Below are 22,663 nucleotides of genomic sequence, written 5' to 3' on the forward strand. Positions count from 1 at the left end.
AGCTTGAAAAGTGTGAGGCTCATTGAACATGTGAAATAGGGTGTGTGTATTCATGTGCAACAAGTCTAATGAGTCTATGCTTAACAGGCTTGCTGGGATGTCCTTGCTAGACTTTGTGCTCAGAGTTTTCACATGGGATATTGAATCATAGAATCATTAAGGTTGGAAAAGACCTCCAAGATCATCTGGTTCAACCATCCCCCTACCACCAACGTCATTCACTAAACCATGTCCCTAAGCACCATGTCCAACCTTTCCTCAAACACCCCCAGGGATGGTGACTCCACCACCTCCCTGGGCAACCTGCTCCAGTGCCTGACTGCTCTTTCTGAGAAGAAATGTCTCCTGATTTCCAACCTGAACCACCCCTGGCACAACTTGAGGCCATTCCCTCTTGTCCAATCACTAGTTATCTGTGAGAAGAGGCTGACCCCCAGCTCCCCACATCTTCCTTTCAGGCAGTTGTAGAGAGCAATAAGGACTCCACTGAACCTGCTCTTCTCCAAACTAAACAACCCCAGTTCCCTCATCCGCTCCTCACAGGACTTGTGTTGCAGGTCCTTCACCAGCTTCATAGCCCTTCTCTGGACAGGCACCAGGGCCTTGATGTCCTTCTTGTAGTGAGGGACCCAAAACTGAACACAGTACTCAAGGTGGAGTCTCACCAGAGCTAAGTACAGGGTGACAATCACCTCCTTGGTCCTGCTGGCTGCATTATTCCTGATCCAAGCCAGGATCCTTCCTGGCCACCTGGGCACAATGCCGGCTCATGTTCAGGCGAGCATTGACCAGCATCCCCAGAGCCTTATCCTCTGCACAGCTTTCCATGTCTAACAGTTTTATGCTTTAAAGCTTGTTGCTAGATCTGATGGTATCATACTGTAAACAGATGTTCATAAACCATTTAAGCATAACAACAATTTTTGTGCTCTGCAGGATTCATAATGGATCAACCTGTTTCAGATTTTGCAAGTTTAAAACTTCATCTGAAAGATCTTATACCTTTTCTGGAGAACAGTCCCCCAGTACTACTTGCATTTATCTGTCACTGTGAGGCTTAGACTTTGATTTTTCGTGTTTACGTCATCATTGCAGGCTGAATCAGAAGATGGTTTGCTGCTGTACTGTGGAGAAAATGAACATGGCCGTGGTGATTTTATGTCACTGGCAATCATCCGACGGAGCATCCAGTTCAGGTAAAACACTGATTTCTACTAGGCTCACCTTCATGCTAAATCTGATTTAAAGAGAAGGGGCTGCTTTAGGTGATGAATATCTGTCGTGTCTTTGAATTTTGCATCACATAGTGCTCAGAATGGATAGTATTGCTTCATGGAACAGTTCTTCAGTAGTTTTTTCTCTCACGCTCAGTGTGTTAACAAGTGACCTTTTGAACTCATTTTACTTAGACCATGGTGTAAAGGCAAAATGATCAGTTTTCTTAGGGGTATTGGTCTGGGACTCATTACTATGTCACCACATATGCTAGTGAGCCACCGCACTTGTTGAGCTTATGCTGTGTCAAGCTGTGCATAGTCAGCCTATTTGCTTCACAGCAAAAGGAGATGCAAATCATGTAGCAAAATAAAGGACTCCATGCCACCAAGAGGCCTGGAGCTTCATCCCATATCCCTTGTTTAGATGGGAGTTGCAGATTTATTATGTGACAATGGAGGGGGTTTCTGCATTGCTGTGGATACTAAGTGTGTGAGGGAGTATCTCAAGGCTCTCCTTATTTAGGAGGCTGAGTCCTTAGAAAGTGGGGAAAACCAGACTGGTGATGTGCCCTGGCTCTGTTTCTGTTCACCTCCTGCACTGAACAGCAATTAGAGAAAATGGCACGTTTTGTGCATGGCCAGATCCACAGAGACTCTCCAGGAGTTCTCCTTGTCAATCAGCACTGAAAGACATAAGTTTCATACAGAATCCCAGAGTTTTTAATACAGCTCTGCCTTTCACTAGGGAGCTAGAGAAATTCCCAAGAGAAATTACTGTGATAGCAGGAACTTGTATTGTAATACCCTGCATCTTGAAGCAATTTTAGCTGTGGGCAAGCTTTGCAATGCATGTAATATGGTCAGAGGATGCAAAATTTTCTCCATGGGAGAAAGGGGAATTATAAATTTGGAAACATGTAATAGATCATACTTAAACCTGCTGTCTAATTTGCCTGTTGCTTGTTAATATACATTGTGAAAAAGAGAGATTCCCAGGAGTGAAGGGAATATTCAGAGTCTAAAAACATTCACTATTTGGTTAATGAAAAATTGTGACCCTGCCCTCTCTGTCTCCTGCTGCCAGGTTTAACTGTGGTACTGGAGCTGCAGTTATAACAAGTGAAAACAAAATAAAGCTGGGGAACTGGCATAGTGTCACACTGTTCAGAGACGGGCTGAATGGCTGGCTCAGGATGGACAATGATGCTCCAGTCACAGGAAAATCTCAGGTAGGTAATCCTGCACTTGCAGCTCGACCTGGGGCTCTCTCAATATTGCAATGAGTTTTTTTTTTTTTTTTTTTCCCTTGCCCGTAGAAGTCTGATCAGATTTAAAAGATACACTTTTATTTATCAGTACTGGGGCATTTAGTGAACCAGAATCAACATACAGATTACTTTTCTACATACGTAATCTAGAAATGACATAGATAAATATCCCAATCCTGAATCCCATCCAGGCTCCCTGTCATGCTCCTTTCTTGCTCTGCACCCTCCTGCTGCACTTCGCTGGTCTCACACACAAGCTGCTGTGAGAAGTTTGCCAGGTTCTACAGCTGCTGTCCCTGATTGCCTTCTTTTGCAAGTCTCAGCTTCTCTGCTCCTTCAGCCAGAAAAAAACTACTCATATATGTTTATGTGTATATATTTATGTACAATATACATATGGCCACACAAGATTTGTATAAAAAATTGTAATTAAATGTATAACATGTACATAGATTTAAACACAGTAATGGAGATAGACATTCTGTCCTGATTTATGGTAACATCAACAATTTCATTCAAGAGCAAAATATAATAGAAGAAGATGTTTTGACTTGCTCATCTGTTAGCAAACCAGAGAACAGAAGTGAAATTAAGGCACTGAAAAAAACAGACAACTGCAAATTGGTTTGTATGTCTTTCCTCTTCTCTTTGATAACCACTATTAGCATGCCTTCCCTGGCCCTGAAAAAAAGTGGCTTCAAACACCTTATTACTTTACACTTTCATGTGCAGGCTCTGAAAGGGAAAAAAAATAATATTGAGGACCTGAGTAATAGGAAGAGGGTGAAGCCTGTCAGCTTAAATGCTGTATGCTCGTGGCCTAATGGCAAGAACTTCTGCTGCTCTTTGAGTGCTCATCAGCTGGAAATGACAGAGGAGAAGGATTTTAATGTCTGTCACGTGTCACTGTGTGTTACCAGTGCTGTGAGACCATGCAAAAGGCAAATGTGATTCACGAAGAAACAGGAGATCTGTCCAGTAGAGGCTATTGTTGTTTTTGTAACCCTTTTGTTAGACTGCATATGGTTATGCAGAGCTGTGATCATCCATACCCAAATTAGGTTCAGTTAAAAAGTTGATCAAGAAGAGGTGCAAGAAGGTGGATTATGGTCCAAGAGTCTGTTGCAAGAGGATTCTAACAGTGAACACACACTTCTTTAGCTGCAGTTACACCAGAAAAATAGTTAATTGCTCCAGGTGCTGCTCTTCACCAGAACTTCCTAATTAAAATGACCTGGATTAGTATCAGCAAATGATAGCCTTTCTGACCTGGTTCATTTTAACATGAAGAGGTTAGAGAGTGCCTATATGAGAAGTGGCACTTGGCCGACGAAGGTGGGCAGGAACATCAAAGGCAGTTAGAGATAGCAGTCAGCTGGAGGCACGCTGGAGGGCTGTGTGCCCTGGCATGTGTCCACCATGAAATAATGTGGATGTCTAAACTCTCTTTAGCCACAGGCCCCACTTGGATTGTTTCACGCTGAAATCTAGATCTATTTGATATATTTCTGCAATGCATTGTGCAGTGAACACCCACAAACTCAGTAACCTTGGCTCACTTAGTCTGGCCAAATAGAGCCTATGGGGCTCTATTGTTATTTATGGGGATTTATTGTTATAAATAGCATGGAAACAGGGCAATGGTGAAAAATCCAGAAAGAGTTTGGCCTAATGGTCATCATTGTTGAAGGGCACATTGGTTAAAAAAAAAAAGGCCATGAATAAAAATTGTAAATGTTTTCTTCTAAAGGGCACTGAGGTTTTGAAACAGCCTTTGAGTAGGAGGTGGAAGACATATTTTGGTCAATTTATGAAAGGAATTATGACTCCATTGCCCATATTAGGAAGAGGTTTGATTCAGTGATCAAAAAAGTTCTGTTTAGTTTTATTGTTCCTTCCTGTGCATTGTAGTAGAAATAGTAAACTTGTATGTGTACGTTTCCATAGTCAGATTAAGGTCAAATAATAAAAAATAATAATAATAAAAAAGGAGTAAATTTAGTGCTGTCAAAGTGAGCAGAATCCCACTGAAGTTGTAGCTGTATCAGTTTTTTTCTTGTTTTGGTTTTTACTGTTTTGTTTTGTCATTTTATTATTTTTCAACACTTAGCATTTGCTGAGTTCTGTCCAAAAGGCAGTACTATGTTGGTCTGTGTCCCCCAGGGATGAGCTGAGAAGACAACAATTTTGGCAAAAACAAAAGAAATTGCAGCAAAAAAAACAGATAATCCACAATGTGTCCTTAGAAGACTGATTTTTAAGCTTTTTATTTTGCATTATGTAGCTCATGTTATCATGATTGATGCTGGTGCAAAAAGTAACATTTAAGATGATAGACGGAGCAGAAGAATGAGCAATGGAAAGGAGTTACCAATGACCAGCCTTCATATCCCTGGGACAAGTCTTCATGGAGAAACTAGTTGATTATGCACAGTGTGGCTTAATTAGTTATCCTGTGTTATGTCTGTTCTACATCATGCTGTGCTCTGTTTTCCCTTTAGGGCCAATACAGTAAAATTACCTTCCGGACTCCCTTCTATGTCGGCGGTGCCCCCAGTGTGTACTGGCTGGTCAGAGCCACAGGCACCAACCGAGGATTTCAGGGCTGTGTTCAGTCTCTCAGCATCAATGGGAAGATGATTGATATGAGACCCTGGCCATTAGGGAAAGCTCTCAGTGGTGCTGATGTGGGTAAGTGTAATGGTGTGGGGTTTAGCACTTTAAGCAGTGCTAAACCACTTTTTTTGCTTAATAGAAAAAATTGAGCAATAGTCTGTGTTTGAGAGGGGGAAAATGTGGTCTTGACTTTGGGAGTCTCTGTGCCTTTGTGCATTGCTGTAGCTGGGTCTGTAGTAGGGAGGTTTTATCACACTGTGCATGTAAATATCAATGTGGTATACCAAAACCCCTTGTGGATACAGTTGTCAAACACAATTGTAAAACCATCTCCCATGAGCAACCAGGAAACTCAGTGTTGCTGATATAATTACGTCTGCACCAGTGTTTCTGCCAGCATCTTTCAGGCTACCTCTCCATGCTCCTGACTGACACAATCATCATCAGAAGTCAGTAGTTTGCATGCTGTCCTTTTGTAAAACACTATGGACACAGCAAAATGTGTTTTGCCTACAGGCATCATTGCACTTGTCCAAAGCAACACAGGGATCTTTCAGAGCAGTGCTGTGGCCATTAAAGGGGCTTTTCCTGTGAAACCCCATTACTGCTGAGGCAAATAGGCCTTCAGGCCAGTTGACCATCTATTGACCATCCATAGGCCTGTCGACCATCCATAGTTTCCATTTCCAGAATCACAGTATGTTAAAAAAAAAAAAAAAAAAAAAAAAAAAGTGGAATAAATTCTTTCAACATCTTTGTGGTGTGGTATTATAACATTATCTCCCTTCACAGATGAAAATGTGAGTTAATTAACTGGGCCTGTCTTCTATATGTATTTATTCACCTCTGCTTCATGTAATGGGCACTCAGAAAAAAGATAGGGCAACAAAATCCTTGCTTTAATGACCTCCCAGTCTAAACAGTTTAAAGGGAAGATTAAACCCTGAGTCAGAAAGTGAGTGGTAAAAGCAGGAAATAGATCCCATATCGCTGAACTCTCCATGCCATGCCTCAACCACAAAGTCATCTTTCTTCCCCTCTATAGCTTTGCATTTGGCATCCTAAGAAGGAAGTGATTAATGAGAAATTTCCTAACAATTGTCCTGTATTCTCTAGATAGCATGACCAAACGTCTATGGCATACAAGGAGGGGGACAGAGCAGCCCAAGAAATAGAATTTGAAAAGAATAAGACTTTGGAGGCAGAGAGTAATTTCACGATAGAGTGAGAAGCTATGGAATTTATATAGATAGATAAAAGCCTTGCTAAAGTTCTCTGAACCCTAATTTCTATTGCCTCTTGGGACACAGTTGACTTCGTTCGCATCCATGAATGCTCCACATACTACTGCATTAACAATCAGCATCACTGAAAATAAGTGCTGGGCTCTGCCATGTGTGACTTGAAACTGAGCAGTAGAGCCTTACTGTCCTTACGTGGCTGCACACACTTCATATGATACTGCACCAGCAGAGGTTTGCAAACAACATGTGGTATGTTAAACTTGAAATAAATAAATATAAATGAAGTCTACTAGGGTTTAGGGATGCTTTTTTGCTAGCCAGTCTTTTGTTTCTTTACCAGTGGTACGCTGTAAAAATCACGGATGCTGTGGTATGTGAACCACAGGTCTGTGGGTGGGGAGGAGAGGGGCCCATACTGCACCTGTTCAGGAGAAGCCCCCCAGCACATGATGCCATGAGAGCAGCCTGTCCTTGCATACCAGGGAGCTACAGCTCAAGCTGTCCCTCAAACCAGGGAGCCTGCAGCTTGTCCAGCTGTTCTTAGCATCCTTGTCCTTTTCTAGTTCTTAAAGATTTTGTTTAACTTTGGTCTTTTTGAAAATACTGCCAACATTGTTAGTACAGCAGTTGCTCCAAGGACAAGCATCATCTGATTTTTCTGCTCACATCTCAGACTCAATGCTTCTCTAGTTCACCCACATGCCTTGGTGCTGCTTGTTAATGCTGCCATCACAATAAGTGATGAGTACATGAGGGACCTCCTGGATGAGATCACTGTTTGTAGCCATGGAGAACTTCATCAGTAGGGCTGGAGAGGGCCTTGAGAAAAGGTGCAGATTGTTGTTTTAAAATGTTCTTTGTTTTGTAGTAAACTTGGAAATAGGATTTGAACATGAAATATTTTTGTATGAAAGGTTTGCCCTGTAGAAATTGTCTTTTAAATTCCACTGGAGTACAGTTAGGTAAAAAACAGTTACAAGATTCCCATTCCTTCCTGCCCCATTTCACTGTGGCAGCTTGGTAGAGAATATGATGGCTTTTAGAGCACCGTGAGCACCTGTGATCCTGTGGCTGGATACAAGGCAGCCATTTGAAGGAGTAATTCCATGCTGAAGGAGAATTAGTTCCCTTCCAGAGGACTGCTGTGCTTTGGTTATGCTCCTTGTGTGAGCCCTGAAGCCTTGTGGTGTGTGTGTCACACTCAGACCTTCTCTCTGCAGCAAGACACAGGTCTGGCAAGGAATTTGTACCTGAGTGATACGAGACAGGTCTGTTTGGGCAGGGAGCCACACCAGATACCCTGGGAGTTATTCCTGCCTCTGCAAGTCAGTGGGAAAAGGTGATTTTCCACCTCGGGCAGCAGTAATGGGGATGAGCCAGTGCCTCAGCTACTAACATGAGATCCTTCACTGTGCCACTGTGCTTTCCTTCATGAATAAAGGATGGGAACGCTGATGCTGTACTGATACTAGTACCTTACTGAGGTTTTGTACAGCCCTGGTCTGGAAATTATCTTTACAGTCAGAGTACTTTACTTACACTAAACAAAATAGAAAGGATATATCCCCTACTTATAGATGTTTTGTAAGATTTTCCTGAGTCACTTCAGATAACAAAACTATACCCCAGTGCTTCTAGTCAGCATTTCCTTAGCACACCTGTGTCATCCTGGAGGTGATAGTTCAGCCTCAAAATAACTGTGCAGTTCATAGTTTGTCGTAAGCACTTTTCCCTTCTAAATGATGTACTTACACTTGTGCACCATGAGTGTATTATGTGGACTTTCTTAACATTTAAGATCAGTTCATAACTACCAATAAGGGGGGAAATATGTAAGCAGAAACTATCTAAAATAAAGGAGAAAATAAAATCAACTAGTACTTTATCAGATGTACACATGACTGGTGACAAATCTAACTTTATAGACAGTGGTTTTCAGAAGAAAATAAGTAAATTATTTATTCTATGACAATTCTAGCGTAACTCCAGAAAGAATAAATAATTTATTTGTTATTTCAGGTGATGTGCTGGAACAGTAGCAATACTTACTAAGAAGCTCATATGCTGATGATGTGGATTCCTTGTAGTGCAAAGAGGAGGGCTCACAACCTCACTTTAGTTAATAAGATTAGCTGCTGACGATTAAACCTCCCAAGCCTACCAAGGCAAGAATTTACAGTGAATAAAGAAGCACTTACGGTAACTGAAATAAAACAAGCCACAGCACATCTAAACAATCCAGAGAGTTTTCAATTAATGCTTACGAGAAAATAATGATAGGAATGAAGGTAGAAGAAAAATAATGATTGGAAGGTATGACTGTCATGGTTTGTTAGTGAGGGCTAATTTCTGCTATTTTAAATGTTTCCTCCTGGTCTGGTACAAAGCCAGTGCTTAAAAGCAACCTACTTTGTCTGAACTGTGCATGGTCTGACAAACGGAGAAATAACCTAGCTAGGAAAGCGAATTGCATTGGTTACTTGCAATGATCAAAAGCCAAATCAATCTTCTTTAACAACCTTCTTTGATAAATCAGTGTTGTGGTACTGTGTTTAGGTGAGTGCAGCAGTGGAATCTGTGACGAGGCATCCTGCATCAACAGTGGTACCTGCACTGCAAGCAAAGCGGATTCGTACATTTGCCTTTGCCCTCTTGGGTTTAAAGGTCACCATTGTGAAGAAGGTAAGAGGATGCTGGATTGCTTATATTTCTTTTTATATTTTTTATTTTTCAGTGTGTTTTCCAAATAGTGACGTCCAAGAAGGTCTTAAGCTATTACACTGACAGAAGACAAGTACTAGTTATTATTTCACCTTATTAAAATCACATGGCGAAACCATATCCCACCAATCAGTCTGGGGCTACATCCAGCTCCTACTTAATCAGTGATTCTCAAACTTATCTTCTTATTTCAGTTAACTATAATTAAGCTTCCCAAACTCACTTTTCAGAAGTAACTCTAACATACCACTCCACAGCTGCACTTTAACACTAAACAAATCCACACTTTTCCTCTAAACAAGTATCAGTTGTTTATTTTAAAGTATAAATGACTAAATATCAATTTCACGTTGAAATTGTAGAGATACAAAGAAATTGTCAAATACATACCATGTTACTTTTCTGAACATAGCTTTTCATGACACAACCCATTGTAGCATGCTTGCTACCTTGAAAAACACCGCAGCAAATCACTACAGAGTAGTGGTTACAGCAAGCCAGAACATTTTTTAATACATGGACAACCTTGGAAAAAAGAGGGATTAAGGAGATAAGCGATGTAGGCTACAATACAAAATATTTCCAATTTAAATGATGAAATTGCTTGGTTGTTTTCCTTGGTGTTACATTAAAGTACAAAAGAGAGGGAACTGATGCTGGCTGGTAGGTTAGTAGCTCCCTAACCCTTGAGAATCTAGTGACCTGCTTATGTATTTTTGATTTCCAGCACTCACCTTGGCCATACCTCAGTTCAACGAATCCTTAAGATCATTTGCTAGCACACCCTGGCCCTTGGAACCACAGAATTACCTTTCCTTCATGGAGTTTGAGATGACATTTCGTCCGGATTTAGAGACAGGTGTCCTTTTGTACAGCTATGACACAGACAGCAAGGACTTCCTCTCCATCAACGTGGTGGCTGGTTATGTGGAATTCAGATTTGACTGTGGCTCAGGAACGGCTATCATAAGGTAAAACAGCATTTCTTGTATTTGTCTTCCAATGATGCCACAGTGCATATCCAGAAAGGAGTAAGCTGGAAAGAGGAATGTCCTATAATGATGTATGGGAGCCCATCCAACTCTCGAGTGCCTGTTTCTTGTAAGGAGGCACAGAAACACTATCACTGTACTCAAGGCGACAGGATCTTCTGCCTCCAACAATCTGTTTCAAAGCGTTGTTGTCAGTGTGACCATGTCATGCCACCATCTTACTGCAGATGTTTTTATTTCTGCATGGTATCACTGAAATTCCCTGTACACCTCTGTAACATTGTGCCACAACTAATTAGGGGATCCATAACTATTTTATACATATACTTGCACTTTCTAGCCACAGGATTGTACAAGGACACTTTTGTGAGCATCATCCTCCTTGTTCTCCATTTCTGGGCATTAGGGGCTGGACTGGAAGTGTCACAAGAAGCTACAGCTCCAGGTCTCCTCTTTCCTCATAGTGTTGTTTCTCAGATGATCTAAGGGTAATATCCAATTTTCCTGGCTTTATCAGTCTTAAAGATAAATACCTGGTTTAAATGAGTCATCCAGGCTTCCAAAGACAGACCTCCTGGGAATGATTCATCCTGACCTAGAATAAAATCCTAGGATAGGAGCAGTGAGAAGCCTCAAGAAGAGCTTTTCTCTGTCTGTGTACGTGAGTGCCTAGTCCCTGGACAATTGCTCCCTGTGCTCTGGGAACATGCTCAAAAGGCAATGAGCTGAACAGAGGCATTCAGTACCTTGGATTTAGTCCAAGAGCCCGCCAGTTTGACCAGGTTGATTTAATGTATAGAAATAATCTATATAGAGCTCATGAAAAATGTATACACTGCCTGCAACTCTTGCATGCCATATGTTTCATGTGGACACCAGGAATTTTGGCTATACTGCGACTGGGAAAAATATCCTGATTTTCCACTGAATGAGGACTCATGCAAACAAGCTCATTCAGATTATAAACTGAGAGATGAAATTTCAAGAGAATAAATGCAAAATATTGTACCACCCTAATAACATACAGCTGTGATGATGCTGTATAGTCAGATAAAGATCCTGGACTTATCATGGATAGCCCTGTGCAAGCAACTCCTTGCTGCTTGGAGACAAATACAAAACTGCAAGTACAGTGCAGAGAATTCTTAGGAATGGAGTAAAGAAAAATGCCTCTGCAAAAAACCATGATCCATAGTCTTGAAAACTTCCTGCAGTTCTGGTCACATCATTTTGTAAGAAATAAGCAAAATTAAAAAAAGAAGAATAGCATTGATATCCAGAGAAGGGAGAGAAACAAACTCCACAAGTACAGCAGAACCCTCCAACTTGGAAAACAGTTTGGTGGAAGTCTGATTTAGATTTTTAAATTATGAATGACATGGAGAAGAATAAGGAATGATTATTCTGATTATTCTGCATTTTTTCAATATGTGAAAATTAGAAGGAGCCCAGTAAAACTGCAAAACAAGTGATATAAATGAAAATAAAACTTTTTTTTTTTTTTTTTTTTTTTTCCCAGACAGCACATAAATAAATTGTGGAAATTAATTGTCACAGCATGTTACACATGCCAGAACTATAAATAGGTTTATAAAAAATAATAGACAAATTTGAAGAAAGATCCATTGAGAGACATCAAACACATTTGTACGGATGCAGCCTCTGACTCAGGAAATTGCTAAATGACAAATTGCCAGAAGCTGGGAGGATACATCAAGGGAAGTATCACTCCAAACTTTCCAAACTTGCCCTGTTCTTTTCTCTGGCCAATAACCATCAGAAATATCTTATGTCAGAGACCTTTGCTCCCAAACCCAAAATGGCTCTTCTTACAACAGCCTTCAATCTTTTCCTGATTACATCTGTCTAATTCCTATTACTGGCAACTATAAAGTAGACTTTTTTTTTTTTTTTTTTTTTTTTTCTCTCCCTGAAGAATACTGTAGTGCTGCAGAACACCGTGGACTAAAGTTCAGACAAGGTGTATGGGGTTTTAAAATGCAGCAGGAGCTACAAGCATGGGTTTGAGAGTGGAAACTGCCCGTTTCTGTTGGAAAGCACACGAAAGAGGAGGACACCAACTAATACTTGGGTCATGTGCATTAAGGAGTGTGGTGTGATGGCTGGATAATGCAGGGGAATCATGAGGCTGACAAGCTTAGCTGAAAGTTGTCAGGACTGCTCCACACCCCAGAGGTGTTGTTAAACAATAACTTAAATATACCTGTGTTTGGTGAATATTATGCAGATTGCAAGGCCAAACACTGAGATAAGGAAATGCCAATCTTCTGGTTGCCTGTGCAACAGTGGTTCCATTGCTTTGGTCTTTTTTAGCAAGGTAATATTGAGGAGGCACAGTGCTGACACACAGTGCTGTTAAATATTAGAATATAACTGGAAAGCATCCATAACGGTTTTGTAATTAAGGATGAAGCAAGCTCATTTCACTACATCAGCAGTAGCAGCAGGCAAGCTGACCTTTGGTGAAGGCTGCATTTTGCCACAGGTGAGCTAGGCTGAAAGAAGCACTGTGTGTGCAGCAGGCTCCAGAAGGAGCAGGGCTGCTGAGTGGACAGCTGAATGCAGACACTGAACTATTCACCAAGATGAGAGCATTTGTCAAAGGAGAATTTGCCGTCTCCTGGGATTTCCCATGGCCAGACATTGCAGAGTCAAGAACTTCATCATCTGGAATATTTTCTAAGGTTCAGTGTGATTGGGAAAAAGTAATCATTATCCCCATAGTATGTGAAAAAACAGAAGTTCCAGTGCCTGCAGCAAGCACTACCAAACTCATACTAGTTTCAAAAAGCCTGTGAAGGGTGGTCTATGTGTCTGTGTGATCAAGTTCTGTTAGCTATTGATTTACTCAAGGTACCTAAACCCTAAATGCTACCAGAGAAGACATTGCTCAGTGAGTGATATATTTTTATTGAGCTTGTCAAAGTAATTTGTCTTCTGAATAGATGAAAATGGACTTTGAGAAAACCTAAAGGATCAACATAAATACAATAAAAATAATTCCAAACTAAAGTTCATTTTTCAGAAAAAAAAAAAGAAAAAGATTAAATTGTTATTTTCATGTTTTCAAAATGATACACCTTTTAAAATTAGCATTTAAGTTAGCCTGAAAATACAAAACATTATTTCATGTAAAGCAATTTTATATATATTTTTTTTCATTGAGAGAAAGGCAGAAAGTCTTCAGGTGTCCGAAATAACACAGTTTCTGATTTTTCCAGCTTGACCAGTGAATCAAATACAAGCATTTATAGCTACTGGTAGAAAGTCTTCAAGATAACATTTAGACGTAAAATGTTTTAACTGGTGTAATAAATAATTCACATTTGAAAATAATATTCAAAGTTATGTATAACTGCTAAAGGGAGATGAGTTTTTGCCCACCAGTTATGCTGCTATTAATATTAGTTCTGAGCTAGTAAGGATTGTAAGAACAGTCTTCAAAGGCTTCCATTGAGGCTGTTGAACGCTTTACACAAATGGGTATTATTGTTCCTATTCAGAATCTCATCACATCATTAGGATCATATTTTAGTTACTTCCTCTTAATGTAGGGGAGCCAGGCTGCATGTGTATACGTGTAGATGTTGCTGTAACAGGCTGCATAATTAGAGCTGATAAGCCATCACAAAGTACTTCTGTTTTAAAAGAGGGTAGAGAATGTGGGGCTAAACTGACCACTAAGTGGGAAATTTTATCTGTAGGCTTATGGCATTGTAAAATGAGGATGTATAGCTGAGCAAAAATATAGCCTTTTTGCCTTATAAATGACTGAGCAGAAAAAGTAGCTCGGAGGTAGATGAAGTGAATTCTGATTATTGAAATATCTCCTTTATAAACAAACTAGAGTGTTTATTGTTCAGTATAGGAACATGATGTTACTTTCATTTGTTGGAAGGGCTCAGGCTGTATATTGCTTCCTTGTAAGTAAAGAAACTCAGTGGATTTTTTGTTGGTTTTGTTCTTGGGTTTTTTAGAAAGTCACTTCAAGAGGAACTGACCTATTAACATAGCAGTGATACTTGAAAATATCAGAAAGACAGAATTAAAATTCTTCTTCCCTTTAAAATAGGAGTGAAGAACCTGTCAGTCTGGGTCAATGGCATGAGCTGCGAGTGTCTCGTACAGCGAAGAACGGTATCCTACAAGTGGACAAACAAAAGCCAGTGGAAGGGATGGCAGAGGTGAGCATACAGCATGAGAATTCATTAATATATATGTAAATATATATATAAACACAGCTATTAGTTTATAAAATGGATTCATGGTAAACTGCACAGGCTGCTGTCAAAGCGATGAGTTCAAAAAAGTATACATGTCAGGGCAATATTTTCTTAAGCCCAAAGAGGGAAATTTGCACATGATGTCTTCCCTCTTAGGACAGGGATCCTATAAAAGCAGCTGAAATCATGGCCTTACCTTATTTTACTATTTAGCTGAACTCACATTTTTGGAAGTTCATACATGTTCTTGAGATTCTTTTCTTGGTACTTACTGTTTCTGGCTAAGTCTGTTGCACAAGCTGTGCATGATGAAATGCATCGTCTGGAGAAGGATGAAACAGAAAATTATGTCCACAAAATCCTGTTTTTACTTCTCTCTGAATATTATGCTCGATATATAAGCCAAAATAAAATTATTTCCTTGTCTTGTCCTTGCAAAAGTAGCTTTCAGGATGGAGTAAGGGCTGGACTACTGGCATTGTTGTTGACTTGCATTTTATTCTTCCCTAACTTAGAGTTCATAGAGAGTTCTAATAAGATGAAATGCTGCTCACAAGGACCCAGGCAGGGCATTTCACTCAAAGCAGATGCACTCAATTGTGCATATAGAAGTACTTTAGAAGTACTTTTTTTTTTTTTTTTTTTTTTTAATCCCAACAACCTCAGACTAGAACTTCTTAGAAAATATCTTTTATTCTTTTGTAATGGAAAGTCGGGTCAGAAAAACAAAGTCCAAATTCTTTTAGTAGAAGAATCTCCTTTTTTTTTCTTTTACTTTTTTTTTTTTTTTTTTTTTTTACTTTTTTCCCTGCAAACTGGTAAACTATTTAAAGGAAAGACTTTTCTTTAAAATTTTAAATTAATTGAAATGCCCATTTTTGGTCAAGGAGTAGGTTGAGTGGCAAATGCTCAAGCAGAGCAGTAGAGATGTCTCTAGATAGGTGGGTAAAGGTAAGGGCACGTTTTTCTTCTGTAAGTGCTGCAGTACAGCTGCAGAAGGAGGTTGGCTGGGAGCTGCCAACAACGAAATTAGATCTGGGTTTGCACAGTTATCCTGTCTTTAGATATTAAACTACTTTTCATTCATACCATGAAGCTGAGTAGACCCATCAGATATCCTGAGCAACTACTTCTAGTAACTAATGTAAGCCCAATGTTTCTTCCATTCAGCCTTGTATCTTCATGTGTATTTGCTTTTCAGATGTTGGAAACATTAAATGAGTCTTGGTTGCATGGACCTTGATTTGATTTTAACTTCATGAATCTCATTTGGGTCCTGGATTTGCATCCATATACCTCAACTCTTTGCAAATAGTTAGGTGTGCAGACAGCAATCAGAATTACAGCTGACTAATAAGTAAGGAGAGAAGAAACTTATTATTGTTTCAGAACTCTCTTTCCTCTATTCCTTCAGTTTTCCCATTTTGAAATACCTGGGTTTTTGCAGCTAGCTTGGCTAAGGATAAAGCACAGGCAGTAGAGAGTGTCCTGTGGTGGATTTCTTGAGAGAACTGCAAAAGAAATGCAATTAACAGAAGTAACGAGGCATTGAAGTAAACTATAATATATAATTTAAGCCAGCCTCAAGACACAAGCATGGTTCCATCTATTCTAATAAAATAGTATTGCTATTTTTCTTGCAGGGGGCTTTCACACAGATTAAGTGCAGCTCTGAGATATTTATTGGCGGAGTCCCCAGTTATGATACAGTGAAGAAGAACTCAGGGATCCTCAGGCCCTTCAGTGGGAGCATCCAAAAGGTGTGTGCCCAGAGTAACATGTCGAATGTGTTTATTTTCATCTCATCATATGTCCTATCCAGTGGACACTTTAGGTGAAAACCTGCTCTTATAGCACTAACAATATTCAAAAGAATACAAGATTTCATCTCAGGAGCCCTCCACAAAGTGCTTAAACATATTTGCAATGAGAACCCTGTCAAACTTTAATAACCAGCAAGTGTTACTGCTGCCATTCTCCCTATTAATTTCTATTCTGTACTAATGAATGAGCTAAAGCCATACAGAAGCAAGTAGAGAAAGATACCTAATACTATGTCAAGATTAGAGCCCCTGGAGTGCCCTTTAACACAATATATGAATAAACGAACAGAAGAGATGCTCAAATACTTAAAGCTGTGCACACTGAGGTGGCTAAATGTACAATAATGAGCAGAAAAGAAGGTGCAAATTAAAGTGGCTTCCAGTCCAGCTAGAATAGTTTTATACCACCCAAGAGCATCTCTCCTCTCCACCTTCCCCTCTTACTCTTTTATGTGGGGTGCATGAATGGGGAATATATTTTTCATTGTTGGCAAACTCTAGGGATTATGTTCCAGTACAGTCAGCTTTACCTAGGTGTAATAATTTTTGAGAGAAAAAAATACATACATTTTTAAAATATTCTGAATAAGTAGTCAAAAGAGAGTTCAAGTTGAATTAACAGGTGCACTCCCTAGATTTAGCATACCTGAAATAATCTGGATAAAGCTCAAAGCTTGGCCTTGAATCTTTGGTGTTTAAAATGAGAAAATTGTTGTATGAAATATAATTAACAAATATAAGGCCCTAGTAGTGAATCTAGTTGATCAAGACAGAAAGGTAATTGCAATTCAGTGTAATTGGTTTCATCACTTGGTCCACCTTTTTCAGTATCTTTGTAAGTTATCTAACAGAAAACATGAAAATTGGAGGAGTCTGTAATAGTGGTGGAAACAGGTCAGTGACATGAACTTATCTGGAATGATGGGCTTGACTAAACAGTATGCAGCTTGGAGAGCAAGATGGGGAGCCTGGGAACAAAGAACTTAGGTCACACTTACATGATGTGTGACTGTACCCTAGAGTACAGAGGCACTGATAAGGATTTGGAAATGCTGAGCATGCACTCATACTTTTGTGGTATAGTTAAGAACATGGATGGGATGTCAGGGAAGAGTACTGCCTGCCTCTCAGGTACTGCAAGACTCTTAGTTGACTGCTGTGTTCAAACACAGCAGGATGTTGGAGGATGTTATCGAAATAAAGCTGCAAACATCACTAAGTCCTGGAAAACGTGCCAAGAAAGGTCTCATTCAGTCTTAGGTCTTAGAAGAAGACCTATGATCTCAATCTATTTAGGCAACTCAGATAAGGGTAAGAAGTGACTTTGTTGTGGTTTGCTAATTTCTATGTGAGGATGGGATTTCTCTGAAACAATGCAAAAAAGGCACAATGTGAAACGATGGCTGGAGGCTGAAAATAGTTTGAGTGAAGAAATAAGCATTGTTTTGAGTGAGGGCTTGTTAACTGGTGGCACAACGTAGGTGGAAGTTAGACAGAAGCTGGGAAGGTAATGAGCCCTTCACTGATCTATCTTTGTGACAGGACTGGATGTTTTTCTACTGTTGAAGTTGTTTAACACTGTCTGAAACGGAGTATAGGCTCTCCTTGCAATCTCCCCTCCCCACATAGACCTCCCTAAGGTACATTGTCTGAGTTATGTGGGAGCCAGTGTATATACGTAACTGTTACAATTTTCACTTCTGCCTTTAAAATCTATTTATTTGTGAAAATGGACTTCTTATTTTGATGTAGCTGAGATCAGAAGCTAAACACAGCTGTAATTTCTGTGCTGAGATTTTGAATCTTGGCTGAGATTTTACAAATGTCAGTTTTATTGGAGAACATATGTTGCCGACACACTGGAGAAATCCCAACATCTAACAATTCTCTGGTTTGTACACAGACAGTTTTGTGAAGTTGTTAATTATGTTTTTCATCCATTCTTAACTCTAGCTTCTTTCCGGCAAAATGAGGTACTAGAAAGCAATAAAGAGCGTGAAAAACAAGCTGTTCTGCATAGTATTTGTGTTGTCAACACTGATCTCCTGGGGATTTTCCTGATCTCAGAAACGCTTTTTCTCAGCAGTGCTCATCTGATTTTACAGTCCTAGATCACGGCTTAGTGTTCAGAGACCAGACCAGTAAATCCCACACCATTTCTCTCCATATAGGGTTGCCTAGTTCTATGTCACAAAATACAAAAGAAATTTCATCACAAATGGGTCAGGGTGAATGTGTTGGACCTGTGCCTCAAAAACATTCCGATCCCAAGGAACAGATTGTGGGCCAAATTTCAAGTGTTAACTTTCTCTGAAGTCTCACAAAGAAATCTTCTGACTAGCAGAGCAATACAGATAGCCTGGAAGGCTTTAGCATAAGTTTTCCCTCCTTTTATATCTTTCTTTTTTATACCCAGATTATCCTGAATGATCGGACAATTGATGTGGCACATGATTTCACTTTTGGAGTCAACATAGCGAATGCAGCCCACCCCTGTGTGAGCTCACCATGTGCAAACGGAGGCAGCTGCATTCCCAAGAAGGACAGCTATGAATGTGACTGTCCCCTGGGCTTCGATGGGCTGCATTGCCAGAAAGGTAACGATGGCTAAATCTCAATCCAGAGTTCTTTACAGAAATAGCAGACATTTAGCAACTACAACTGTTGTACACATTCCTTGAAATAGAAACCCTGGAGGTCAGAGCTCCCTTTGCATCCATGCATGGTCCCTACCCAGGGAAGAATTTGCTTTGTTATTTACGAACATCATAACTGTTTTCCCAGCACAGAGCAATGATCCACAGATAGCAGCCCACTATCAGGTTGCTCACAGTGGACAGCACTGCACGGTTCATATACCTCCCTGGTTACACAGTACAAAGGGGGAATTCCTGCCAGCGTCCTTCAGCCAGTGATTATCTTACGTCCTGAAGCATGAGGATGGATAACTCTTGTAATTTTATCCTCCATAGAGCTAACAACAAACTTAGGTCTCGTATACAGCAAGGTCTAATCCTTTTATAGACTCTTACTGCTCTGTAATTTAATTGTCTGCACCTTGGTACCGTAATGGAGACCACCAAGGAGGAAAACATGCCCCAGCATATATTGTTTTTCTTTCTTCAGAGCCACTGCACGCCTTAGACTCAGGAAAGTATTCTGACTGCATGAAAAGCCTTAAACAAATGAATATAGGTTTTACCACTAGATGGAGATGTTTCCTTTCTGTGTTAGGCTTGATTTTGAAAAACCCTGAGGGACTGTTGCAATGTAATAGCAAAAATATTAAAAAGAGCTGAGTGACATTATTGTCTTTACTCACTCTTTCATTTATCACAGGCATAAACTTCAAAGTAAAAAATAGTGGTTTGGTTTAAATCATGATGAATAGATTGGCCTTTTCTTCCAAAAAAGACAATGTCTTAGAACAAAAACATCTTCTTTAAAAACAATGCAAGAAACTGCTCTGCTTACGTTATTGTGGTCTAAGTAATAGCAGCAGGAACGTCATTTATCCTGACTTCTCAGTGGGGAGACAGCATCTGCAGCAGTACCCAGGTCTCCAGGGCGGGTTGAGGCAAGTGAATGCTTTGCAGCTTGTGTTCACGGATGTGCAGATAGCATGGATGTATCTCCTTCTGCACCTCATTCAGGACAGCCCTGATGATCCCAGAGCAGATTTCTCAAAAAATAAAAAATAAAAATAAAAAATAGAGCTGATCCATTCATAAGCCACGGTAAGACACTAGTATTTGAAAACAGCAGAAAGGTTTAGTGCTGGTCCTACCTGGCTGCACCTTTGTATGTTTTAAGTTGTATGTTTTAAGCAGGCAAATGTATGTAGTTGGGGTAAAACTATTGAGTGCTATTTTCAAAATTGATTATAGCTGCCTATAAAAGGGAAGTGGGGTTCACATGTTTGCAGAAAGGTGGGCATGCCGCTAGATAGTCGGTGGAGGGGAGATGTTTATGTTATAGAAAAATAAAACCAGAATGTTCTTGTTTTGCTTTGTGCTGACTCACTGCAGAGTGTGGAAATTACTGCCTCAACAGTAAGTACTGCAAATGATATGAAAACTGCTCTGTCACTGTATGCCTGTGTCTGCTCTAGCAAGCTGGATGCTGGATTTCCATTAAGTCTGGCAATTTTCTGTCAATAATCCAAAATATTTTCTGGCATTATGTAGTACTTCCTTCAACCTCGTCCAGTCAATATTTGAAACCACATCCTGAGCACCTGCCAAGTGCAGCATGGTGGCTGTAAATCTGGCCCCTGCATTTGCAAAGCAGTGGGACCAGGCAGGTGCTTTGCAGGGGTAGATGCTCCTTCAGGTCACTGCAGCTGTTCAGACTGCACTCCTGATTGTCAAGAGAGCTTTGGTGCCTCTCAGCCAAACAGCAATGAGCAGGGAGTGAAGGTGTTTGGTACAACATCTCTCTACTGGCCCTAGTCCTTTCCAGTTGTGAAGTTCCTGCATGCATTAAGGGTACTGCTCAAATTTACCTGGTTTTCTGTGCAGCAGGTGGGGAGCACACCAAAGAGCATGTAGAGATAAACGCATGTGAAGTGTTACTCTGCAGAGGAAATCAGTGAGAGAGAAAGGGCAAGGGCTGTGCATGGCATCAGTCCATTCCTCTGCCACAGGCTGGAGCAGCTGGGTGTTACTGCCAGCACAAGACACGCACAGGGAGGAAAAAGGCTCTGACACCCTCTGCCTCCATCCGCTGTGGTCGGAGACTGTCCAACACAGAAAGCATCAGACTGAGCGAGCAGTGTCTGGCCAAGCCCAATGCATCTTTTGCAATCTTCCAGCACTGCTGGCAGGCTGCGGGCTGTGGTGGTTTCTTTAGACACATTAGGCAGCTTTTCTGATTTCACTATGGATGGAAACAGACATTTGTCACTATCTAAAATTCTCACTCTTGGCACTTAAAGCTCAATTTTGTATTGCTGTTGTTGGCTGCCAGACTACAACAATTGTTGTATATCTGTGTTACAGTGAGCTCTTAAAGCCCAGCCAGACTCAGTATTGCACAAAGAGAGCAAACATCCATGCCCTGAAAAGCTTGAAATCTATATAGATGGGATTAGCTGTGGGTTGAAGGGATTAGTTCTCAATAGGAAAATAGGATGAAGTTAGCTATTTCAAGGAATTTATAAAACTGGCTTATATCAATGCAGCAGGCAGTTATGAGAGCGTGCGTGTCCTGTGCTGCCAGTCCCAGAGCTGCAAACTGCAGCTCTACGAGGGGCTCGCTCTGGGGAAGAGGCTGGGGGGATACCAGTGAGGTCTGGGCAAGACATACTTACCCTGCCAGGCAGCGCTGCTGTTCGTGCTGGATGCATGGGCCAAGAGGCTTTGCACGTTCAGCCTTAGTCCTACAGCCTTTGGTATACTCTCAGTTGCTTTCGGTATTCCTAAAATGATGAAGGGTGGCTTGGATGTCCTTCCCACAGCTAGCCTCTTCCTGCAATGCTTCCTAGGGGTGCTAGGACTGCCACTGCACCATGGAGAATCAAGGAATATGAAAACAAGGATTAAAACAACAACAACCAAAATAAGCAGCATTTTCCCAATACTTCATCTTTTCCTTTACTAATGGTTATGGTGGAAGAAGACATTAGGCCCATGGTATAAAGTCAGTGGTTTGAAAGTTCCCAGCTATTGCCCCTGTATTTATGTACAAACTGATGGTGCCTTTTCAGAAGCCAGAGTCAATGAGTTCAGCTGGGTTCTGGGCCATAGGCAAGTACCTGTCAATGCAGGACTAAATCAATAAAACAGTCTTTTTTTTTTTTTTTTTTTTTCTCCTTCTATTTCCATGTCAGCTAATACACATAATTTTTATTTTGTAATATTTTTCAGCCGTTACAGAAGCAATTGAAATCCCACAGTTTATTGGTCGTAGTTACCTCATATACAATAATCCAGATATCCTGAAAAGGTAACGTATCTCCTGTGAACGTTAAGTTATTGTACTGGTTCTTTACTGTTACAGTGTTGGGAGCCTCTTGTGGCAGGAAGTTGTATATTTAAGTGCTTTAAACTATTTTTGCCATAATTGTATGTTTCAGGAAACATGTATTTTTTTCTTCATTTGCTTATGGCTTAGCTTACTACAATAGTTAAGCATCTTGTAACCTTTGAGGAAATGGTATTCACAGCATACTCTAATATGGAGGAGGACAGGTGTGTGCTTTTGGAGACCATAGAATGAATATACAGATCCTATATCCACAGTCTAAGGTTTTAAACTCTTTCTCTAGACTAAATTTTAGGTCCTCAAATTTCTCTTTGGCTGCTCTCTAAAAGATGCCCGAATTCCAGCAAATTTTGCAAATTTTACTCCAGCAAATATTGACCTCTATTTCAGCCACTGCTTATGGGAGGCTTCCCAAATGTCCTCACCTGCAGCTCCACACCCTTCACCTCCAAGGAGCTCTCACCTCTTAGGGCATCCAACCTACCAGATGTTCTCAAAGTCTGCTTGTGAGACTGCATCTCACACGAGATGAGAAGAAAAAGTATTTTCTCAT

The 22,663-nt window shown here is 40.4% G+C and overlaps 1 protein-coding gene across 3 annotated transcripts in view; it reads left to right on the forward strand.

Annotated features, from left to right (window-relative positions):
* Positions 1–22,663, forward strand: part of EGFLAM (EGF like, fibronectin type III and laminin G domains) — a 74,278-nt gene that overhangs the window by 47,119 nt on the left and 4,496 nt on the right. For all 3 annotated transcript variants that reach the window (XM_035310596.1, XM_035310595.1, XM_035310597.1), the window contains 9 exons: positions 1,096–1,196; positions 2,302–2,446; positions 4,987–5,176; positions 8,902–9,027; positions 9,794–10,037; positions 14,152–14,263; positions 15,946–16,062; positions 18,542–18,722; positions 21,993–22,071. In XM_035310596.1, the coding sequence (XP_035166487.1) occupies positions 1,096–1,196; positions 2,302–2,446; positions 4,987–5,176; positions 8,902–9,027; positions 9,794–10,037; positions 14,152–14,263; positions 15,946–16,062; positions 18,542–18,722; positions 21,993–22,071 (1,295 nt within the window). The remainder of the gene's footprint in view (positions 1–1,095; positions 1,197–2,301; positions 2,447–4,986; positions 5,177–8,901; positions 9,028–9,793; positions 10,038–14,151; positions 14,264–15,945; positions 16,063–18,541; positions 18,723–21,992; positions 22,072–22,663) is intronic.

The sequence above is a fragment of the Oxyura jamaicensis genome, chromosome Z, assembly GCF_011077185.1.
Source record: "Oxyura jamaicensis isolate SHBP4307 breed ruddy duck chromosome Z, BPBGC_Ojam_1.0, whole genome shotgun sequence".
NCBI classification, from domain to species: domain Eukaryota; kingdom Metazoa; phylum Chordata; class Aves; order Anseriformes; family Anatidae; genus Oxyura; species Oxyura jamaicensis.